The sequence below is a fragment of the Egretta garzetta genome, unplaced genomic scaffold, assembly GCF_000687185.1.
Source record: "Egretta garzetta isolate BGI_Z169 unplaced genomic scaffold, ASM68718v1 scaffold186, whole genome shotgun sequence".
Taxonomy (NCBI): Eukaryota; Metazoa; Chordata; class Aves; order Pelecaniformes; family Ardeidae; genus Egretta; species Egretta garzetta.
In genome coordinates, this window is record NW_009259969.1 from 109,665 (window position 1) to 118,743 (window position 9,079).

A 9,079-nucleotide genomic window follows, 5' to 3' on the forward strand; every position below is an offset into this window, starting at 1 on the left:
CGCGTCCTGTGCAGGGGCTGGTGGGGGAGTCGGCAGCACGGCTGCGGTTAGATTGGGGGGAGCGGGGCAGAGCCGGGGGACTCCTGCCAGGGCGGGGGACGCTGGAGGGCCCTGGCTGCGGGCACCCGCTCCCTGGGGCTGTGGGGGTGCCAGGAGCAGAGCCGCCATGCCATGGAAATGGATTAGCAAGGGCCTCACTGCTGTCAAGGTATGGAGAGGAAGAGGAGCTCTGGTGTCCCTGCCTTGCTTGCCCTCCAGTGCCTCAGTTTCCCCATGCGGGAAAGGGGGGTGAGTCCCGGTTGCTCCATGTCAGCTCATCCATTGGGCAAGGCTGCGGTTTGGGAGGCTGCTGCGGCTGGGGGGGGGGGCAGGAGCTGTCACATCACTCATGCAATGAGGGGGCCGGGTCTCGGGAGGACTTGAAACAAAGGTTTGGGGCAGAGCAGAGCCCGCAGTGGGGATCCCATCCCAGTCACCGGTGGGTAACGCAGGGACAGGCCCATGCTCAGGTTCAAGCTTGCTCCACGTACCCTGGTTCTGCCCAGGAAAGGTTTTACCACTCTTCTTGGTGCCTTTGCCCCCAGTGATGTTGGGGGGTTTCTGGGGTGAGCAGGAGATTTAGGGCACCCTGGGGACAACCTGGGTGTAGACTGTCACTGCTGCCCGCACACTCCTGGGTGCTCGGATGGGGCTGCTGCCTCCTGGAGTGGCTTTGGCTGGGAGGGGAGATGTTGTCCCCGGGCCCTGCAGGCTGCCGAGCCTGGCTCTGCTCCGCTGGGCAGCCTGACCTTGAAAGGGGGATGTGAGGCTGATGGAGGGTGATGCTGACTGCCTGTGGGAGCAGCCCCGGGACCATGCCAGGTGGGAGATGGTGGGTGAAGGGCACCGGGTAAACCTCTCCCACCTCGTCCTGTCGCCTCTGGGGTGCTGGCTGCGGGATGTCACAACCCTGAGGAGGGTGGCAGCAGGTCCTGCAGCTGTGAGGATGAAAGGGACATCCTGGGAGCCAGCTGTGGGGCGCATCTCTTGTTTCTGGATCCTTCCGGGGGCTCGGGATGTGCTGCTTGTGTGAGATGAGTCTTTAAATGACTCCTGCTTGTTAGCTGAAGATACTAAAACTAATGAGGTGTGAGTGTGTTTTTCCTTAGCGGTTTTTTTTGGAAACCCTGCTTTGTTTTTCGGCTGAGGTCACAAAGTTACCGAGCAAACCGGCTGCAGATGAAATTCTTGAGGCCGGAGAACATGCATAAATAGAAGTTTCCTGCTCCGAGAGCTCAAACATTTCCTCCCGGCGTTCGGCTCTGCAGAGCCGGGGCCAAAGCAAACCATCGTGCCTGGCTGGCTCCTTGCTGCTGCTCGGGCAGCAAACCTGCCCCTGCCCCTGCCCCAGGCAGGGCCAAAGCCATTCTGTCCTGCCAGGTGTGTGCCTGGAGCCAGCTGAGACTGGAGGGACTTGTGACATGCCTGAGACTGTTCCCCTCCCCGGAGCATCCTCCTCAAAGCTCCTCTGGGACCCTGTGCCAAGGCACCGGTCCTGCAGTGCCCATGGTGGCTGGTCCCAGCCGTCCTGGGGTTCTGAGAGCTGGGTTTTGCTCGTGGCCATGGTGGGGGGGCGATGGTGCCGTTGGGGTGTTTGGTGCCACCAGGCTGCTCGGCGGGTGGGATTTGGAGACAGCAATATTTTGGGGGTGTTATGGTGCGCAGTGCGATGTGGTGGGGGTGGGATGCTCCGGCAGCACCACCGCACCCGGCTCGAGCAGGAGCCCTGTGCTGGCTGCTGGCTGGGTCAGGGCAATAACTTGCATTTCCTCTCTGGTTTAGGATGCCACAAAATCCCCCAGGAGCGGGCAGTCACGCCGCAAAACATCCAGGTAGGTGCCTCAGTTTCCCTTTCTGGTGACCATCTCTGCCCTGCCTCAACATCCCCCCCCACCAACACATTGCTTCTCCAGATGTGCTACAGCTGGGAGATGCTCCCCATGGAGAAGACATGGGTGTTACAACTCACCATTCCCAATTTGGGGTCCCCAAGTCACCCCAACAGGGCTGGGAGCAGGGGAAAGGCTGTGGGCAGCCCTGCTGCTGTGTCCCCACATGTCCCAGCCTGTCTCGCTTAACCCCGGGGGCTGTGCAGGGTGGGGAAGGGTCACAGTGTCCCATCCCCACACTGTGTCCTGATGGCGGTCCCCTCCCTCACCCAGGAGCATGAGTCTGACTGCGGCCATGGAGAGCAGCTGCGAGCTGGACCTGGTGTACATCACGGAGCGGATCATCGCCGTCTCCTACCCCAGCACGGCCGAGGAGCAGAGCTTCTGCAGCAACCTCCGCGAGGTGGCCCACATGCTGAAGTCCAAGCATGGGGACAACTACATGGTGAGGGACACGGCTGGGTCCCTTCCAGGCTGGGGAAAGGGCTGGGGTGCTCAAGTCCTGGGGATGGTGCTGCAGGGGATGGGTGCTGCATCCCTGCCTCCGGCTGGGCTTGGCTCTGGTGAGGGGGGTCTTTGCACCAAGACGGATGGATTTTTTCCTTCCTTGAAGCTTTCCAGTCCCTTTGGGTTCCCCTGGGAGTTTTTGGCCTTTGCATTGCCCTGTGGCAAGGCCTTACTCAGGTTAACGTGTTTGGGGAAACCTCTCATGGGGGGGGATTTGGGGAGGCTTTGAAGTGAGAAAGAGGTGGGGGGTGGCAGTGACAGAGAGGACGGTGTCCCCTCACCCTGTTTCCTCTTCCCTGAAGCTTTTCAACCTCTCTGAGCGGAGACACGACATCAGCAAACTTCATCCCAAGGTGGGTCGCAGCTGGGGGTTGCAGAGGGGCTCAGGGCAGGGCTGTCTGTGGGACCAGCTTCCCCCTGCAAGCTGTTTGGGGGAGGAACAGCCACCCTTTCTATCCCACCCAGTTGGTGGAGGAGCAGGGGAAGGAAAGCACTAGGACTTTCCAATGAGTTTGTAGGGTCTCAGCTTAACCGCCATCCTGTCCCCAGCTCAAACCTGGATATTGGGGCCTCTTGGAGACCTCCCTAAGGCATTGTCCCCATCCCTGTGAACCTGGGAGCCCTGGGCAGCTCAGCCAAGAGACCCAGAAGGAGGCTGAGATCTGGGACTCCAATGGCCCCCCCCAGGGCAGGGGTCTGGGCAGTGGGGTGTAGGGTTGAGGGAAAGGCTGGGAGGGGCACATCAGGGTAACATGGTGGTGCTGCCCCTGGGCACGTGCCTCAGGCTTTGCATGCTGGGGACTGCAGAGGGGGCAGAGCCCAGCATGGATGTGACCCCTGCTTGTCCCCCATCACCACCCAGTTGCTGGATTTCGGGTGGCCCGACCTGCACACCCCAGCGCTGGAGAAGATCTGCAGCATTTGCAAAGCCATGGACACGTGGCTCAACGCGGCGGCGCACAACGTGGTGGTGCTGCACAACAAGGTGGGCTGGACCCTGTCCCTGGGGCGCACGGTGCAGGGGAGCACAGTCCGGGGGGCCTGGGGGGCTGCAGGGGCAGGGCTAAGCGGCCTCAGAGTGAGGGGTGCAGGGAACATGGTGGTTTGTGGTTTGGGGTGCATGTAGGCATTGGCGTACGTGTGTGCTGGTGTGTGTAAGGGTTGGGGTGTGTCCATGGGTCGATGCATGTGTGTAGGGACCGGGGTGTGCGTGCCCATGTGCAGGATGGCCGTGCCTGGGTGCTCGCAGGCAGCACCATCCCCGTGACACCCCTTCTGCTGTGTGCCCGCAGGGGAACCGCGGCCGGCTGGGGGTGGTGGTGGCTGCCTACATGCACTACAGCAACATCTCGGCCAGGTGAGAGGGACACACGGTCCCGGGGTGGCCCTGGGGCCCACTGCTGACCTCCGTCCCAGCAGTGCTTGGGTGCCGGTGCTGATGCTTTCCTTCAATCTCATCTACCCTTTTGTCCCCGCAGCGCTGACCAGGCTCTGGACAGGTTTGCCATGAAGCGCTTCTATGAGGACAAGATAGTGCCAGTGGGACAGCCATCCCAGAAGAGGTGGGTCCCGGCGTACGTTTTGTCCCCGTGGCCAGGGTGGTTGGGTGTAGGGGGGCCAAGGCAGGTGCTCCGCTGTGGGTCCTGCCCCTGAGCTGCCTATCCCCCCTCTAGGTACATCCATTACTTCAGTGGGCTCCTGTCTGGCAGCATCAAGATGAACAACAAGCCCCTCTTCCTCCACCATGTCATCATGCACGGCATCCCCAACTTTGAGTCAAAAGGCGGTAAGTGCTCCCCACCCCAGACCCATGCACACACCACCACCCCACACTGCCTGCTCAGGCTTGCTGTCCATGGGGGATATTTTCCACGATTTCCTTGGCAATTTGATTTTCCCTTTCCCTCTTCAGGGACTGTTCCCTCTCCATGACTGTTCACTGTAGCAGGGTGCTACCCTTTTCCCACAGAGATGGCCTCAGGGGGTGTCCCCCCTGGGCAGGGTCCTGGGGCTGGGCTCTAACCCAAGCTGTGGGGTGACAAGGCTTTTCTGATGGCTTTTGGAAGGATGGCACCAGATTGGGGTTGGGGTTTGGGATGTAGCACCAAGCCCAGTGCCGGTACCCAGAAGCAGTCCCTCTCTCAGAGACCATCATCCCCATCATCCCACCTCCATCCAATGTAGACCCAATGCTTTCCCCAGGTCCTGCAGGACCCAAACTGTGCTACAAGGGCTTTCCCCCTTTCCCACCCCATCTGGAGCATCTCTTTCTGCCCATCCGAGATGTTGCCCGTGGCCGGTGTGGGCCAGCCAGGGTGGGGAGCGGCTGTTTGCCTTGGCTCCCTCCCTGTTTGGATTTCTCCCCCGTGACTAATCCCTGACCCGGCCCCTCCGCCCTGCCGGCTAACAGCAGCATGCCTTCTCTCCCTGCCTTGATGTCTTCCAGGTTGTCGGCCCTTCCTGAAAATCTACCAGGCCATGCAGCCCGTCTACACCTCTGGGATCTAGTAACTATCTCCTTACCGTGGGGCTTCCCTCCCCAGCATAGGGGGCTTGGCAGGTGGGGGGAGATGGAGAGGGTCAAGGCCAAGTCCCCAGTGGTCCCCATGCCCTGTGCTTAGTCTTTTTATGGTCCAGGGAAGCAAAAAAAGGGGCTTCCCTTTCCTTAGTGGTGGTAACTGGCTATACTGGGCCATACTGGGCCCTTCTGCTGGGAGGGCTGTAGTGACTCCGTGTATCAGCAGAGGGAGCCCGGGGCTGCACAGAGCCTGGGGCTGGGTGTCCCCAGAGGGAGCGGGGACAGGGATGGGGACACCTCGCTGGGGGATGGAGGTGTTTCTCCTTCCCCTGCCCAAAGACCTGCTCCTCCTGCCCAGAATTGTCCTAAAAGCCCTCTTTCTCCCCTGCAAAAGCGCTTTCCCCCATTTTAACCTCCCCAGGATTTACCCCAACACCATTTTCCAATGCTGCTCTCAGGAGCAGGCACTGGTGAAGGCAAAGCAGGAGCTGATTTCTCCAGCCGCTGGAGTGCCCTGCAGGGCTGCATCCCAGCCTGGGACCCCTGACTCCTGCCCACCCTGGAGGGAGCAGAGCCCTTTGCCTTGGGGGTATTCCCATCTCACCCTCCTGAACTGGGATCTCCCTTCCCTGCAGCCCGGCATCCTCCTCGTTAGCCAAGATTTACTGCCATCCCGGCTGCGCCTTTCAGCTTTTGACAGACTATTTATGGGATGCCAGTAATAAACTCCAGGTTTATCTTGCCTGTGAAATCCAACTCCCTTCTTCCCTCTTCCCCTGCTGCTGACGCCATGAGGGCCTCAGTTTCGCCCTCCTGTCCACCTCCCCCTGGGAATGGGTGCCTCTCGGGGTGGGGGACAGGACCCTCCTCTGCCACCAAGAGGGCCAGCTCTCTGCTTTGCACCTTTCCTGGCTGGGCTTGGGTGGAAAGGGCTGGTGGAGGTGGTGATGGGAGCTCTTGGGGGAGCTTTGCACCGCAGCTCACATCCTCCTACTGTCCCTCCCTGCAGCAACGTGCAAGGAGACAGCCAGACAGGCATCTGCATCACCATCGAGCCCGGCTTACTCCTCAAGGGTGATATCTTGGTAAGGAGCCTCAGCTCACAGGGAGCAGCTGGGGGACGGATGGTCCTTGTGCCTCGCGACCCTCCGGTTCCCTCTTGCCCAGCCCTGGGGGCTCATCCTCATGATTCAACCCCGCTCCCCTCTGCAGCTGAAGTGTTACCACAAGAAGTTTCGCAGCCCGACCCGTGATGTGATTTTCCGCGTACAGTTCCATACGTGCGCTGTGCACGACCTTGATGTCGTCTTTGGCAAGGAGGACCTGGATGAAGCCTTCCGAGGTAACCGCCCTGGCACCACCCCACTCCAAACTCCCTCCTCCTCCTGTGCCTCTGATGCTGCTCCCATCGCTGGGATGTCTGGGCAACCACCCCAAATCCACCCCTGATGAAGAGGGGTGATCCTGCTCCATCCACAGGGTACGGTGCCACTCAGGGACCGGTGGCAGTGTCATCCCCTTTGTTGCCCAAATCTGCTACCAAAGCGGAGGGGCTGCCTTGGGGTTGTTTGGGGGCTGAGATGTGCTGCCCCATGCTGGGATACCCCCTACCAGCTCCTGGTCTTGCTCTGGCCAGGGTGGGTGGCCCATGCTCCGGGCACGTTTTGGGTGGCTGCCTAGTTGCTGTTGGAGGGATGGATGGAAATGATCCCTTTGCTCTGCTCTCTGCCTTTCAGATGACCGCTTCCCTGAGTACGGGAAGGTGGAGTTTGTGTTCTCCTACGGCCCTGAGAAGATCCAAGGTACGTCTGGTTCACCACCGTCGGGGTTCGGAGCTGGAAGCTAGCGCCTTTCCCGCTCCCCAGCTCCATCCCCTGCTGCCTCCCTTGCAACCTCCCCCTGCCTGGGTTGCTGTCCCTTTGTCATCAGGGCGCGATGAGGGCTCCAGGCTGTGAGGCTGATCTAGGAGCACCCATGGGTGCCCTATAGCGCTCGCTCTCTTCCCTAGGAGGCTGCTCTCTGCAGCACTTGCTGGCCTGTGAGAGGGAGGGGGTGCTTGGGAATGGGGGACCCCCCCCCCTAAAAAGCCCTGCCCTAGGCACACTCGCTGTCAGTCAATCTGCCTTTCCCTTGGCGATCCCAAAAGCCCTGGCCAGCCCTGTACACCTTGTTTGGGGGTTCTGATGTACCTCCCATGCCCATCCATCACCCTCGGTGCCCCCATTTCTACCTGACTCTCCTGCCCCTATGGCTCCTGCCTGCTTTCCCTTGCCTGCACCTTCTCTCCATCTCTTCCCTGCATCCCACCCGCCCTGGCTCCAGCATCACCCTGACTGACTGTTCCGCCTCTTCCCAGGCATGGAGCACCTTGAGAATGGGCCCAGCGTTTCCGTGGACTACAACACGTCCGACCCGCTCATCCGGTGGGACTCCTACGAGAACTTCAACATCCAGCGTGAGGACAGCACAGAGGGCGCCTGGGCTGAGCCACCCCTGCCCAGCAAGCACCTGGAGAAAGGTTAGGGCTCACGGGGTGGTCGGTGGCCTGAGTGTCTCCATGGGAATTGTCCCCACCCCAGGGAAGGATGCTGGCGGGCAGCAGAGCTGGGGGCAGGCAGCCACTGCTGGGAGGAGCATGGCCATGGGATAAGAGAGGAAGATCTTGCGGACTTTCCTTCCTGCTGCAATGCCAGGGTGCTCAGGCTCTGGTTTTGGTGCTTTTGCTCTCAAAGCCCTGCTTGCATGGAGCAGGGTCCAGCCCTGGTTCATGCCCCAGAACTTTGGGAAACCCAAACCCCAAGTCTGTTGGGAGCGGGACCTAATGGGGGGACCATTAGGTCTCCCAGCTCCTTTCTTGTGGCACAAGCGTGGCAGGATGTGGCTGTGCCTCAATTTCCCATGGGAGAGGCAGATGCCCCACTTGCACTGGAAGGTACACACCATTGCTCAGAGCTGGGAAAAGCCCCTTGAGCACCCGTTTGGATGCAGTGAGTCGGCCGCCTTCGCCTGCTTGGCAGGAGCAGGCAGGACTTGTATGTCGAAGGGTGGTGGGCCCCTGTCCCGGCGGCGAAGCCACCTGTGGCCGAGCAGATGCCTGAGCTTTCCTGGCCTGGTCCGGACAGGCGTCCCTGGAGCGGGGACAGCTGCGGTCCCTGACGTCCCTGAAGGTCACCGGCTGCTCTGAGCGGGAGCTGTGGGTGGCCAGGCTTGCTGGGGAGAGTGGGGGCTCTGGGTGCCCCAGGTGGGTGAGGGTGTCCCTGCCCACGGTGGGGACATGGGGCCGGACATGGGGTGGCTGTGTGAAGCTGGCACGAGCACCTGCCTTGCACGGGGCAGTAAACAGGCAACTCGTGACATGTGGGCTCAGCTACGTGGTGGGGAGCTGGGGGCTGTGGGTCCATCCCTGAGGGGAGGGGAGGGGATGTGTGTCCCCACTGTAAGCTCAGACCATGGCTCTGCCCCTGCCCCGAGCTGGCAGGGCCAGCTGGTAGCCCCCTCCTGCCTGCAGAGACCCGAGTGCCTCGGTGCACGTGTGTTACCCTCTGGCTCCTGGGGCAGAGCCACAGCACTCCCAGACCCTTGCAGAGCTGTGGAGGTACTCCAGGGCTCCTCGCCATCCCCTCCTGGGCATCTCGGTGGGTGTCGGGGCTGTGGAGGTCCCACCATGCACTGGCTGGGCTGTCTTCCTGCAGGGAGGGTGGTGATGGGGAACGTGAGGGCACCTTGGATTTGCAAACACTGCCATGGTTCGGGGATGAGCCGGGACTGCTGGAGGGTGAAGCTGCAGGCAGGAGGCTGCTCTCCAAGCCGTGCCAGTGCAGGCAGCTGTGAGACAGCCCATTTATAAGGGGGTCTCCCCCCGGCTGCCCCATGGGGCACCTTGAGCAGTGGTGGGGAGAGCCAGCGTGGGCTCAGGGGGCTCTCATCTTCCTCCCTCTCTGTCGGCACTTTTCCTCTTCTCCAGCCCATCCCAGGCCGGGATGGGGACCCCAGTGCCCAGCTGTGCGAGGGGGTCCCTGTTTATGGTTGTTCTCACCTTATTTGGTCAGGGAATTGCACGCCGCATTTTTGGCACCACCAGACTCGAGCAAGCAGCGGCTGGGGGTGGAGTGGGGCGAGGCTGGCA

The 9,079-nt window shown here is 61.3% G+C and overlaps 1 protein-coding gene across 1 annotated transcript in view; it reads left to right on the forward strand.

Moving 5' to 3' along the window:
* Positions 1-9,079, forward strand: part of LOC118452448 (tensin-like) — a 73,282-nt gene that overhangs the window by 37,549 nt on the left and 26,654 nt on the right. The window contains exons 6-17 of the mRNA XM_035895817.1: positions 1,822-1,871; positions 2,202-2,373; positions 2,738-2,788; positions 3,298-3,420; positions 3,728-3,792; positions 3,914-3,997; positions 4,109-4,221; positions 4,882-4,942; positions 5,963-6,038; positions 6,166-6,295; positions 6,690-6,755; positions 7,310-7,471. Coding sequence (XP_035751710.1) covers positions 1,822-1,871; positions 2,202-2,373; positions 2,738-2,788; positions 3,298-3,420; positions 3,728-3,792; positions 3,914-3,997; positions 4,109-4,221; positions 4,882-4,942; positions 5,963-6,038; positions 6,166-6,295; positions 6,690-6,755; positions 7,310-7,471 — 1,153 coding nt within the window. The remainder of the gene's footprint in view (positions 1-1,821; positions 1,872-2,201; positions 2,374-2,737; positions 2,789-3,297; positions 3,421-3,727; positions 3,793-3,913; positions 3,998-4,108; positions 4,222-4,881; positions 4,943-5,962; positions 6,039-6,165; positions 6,296-6,689; positions 6,756-7,309; positions 7,472-9,079) is intronic.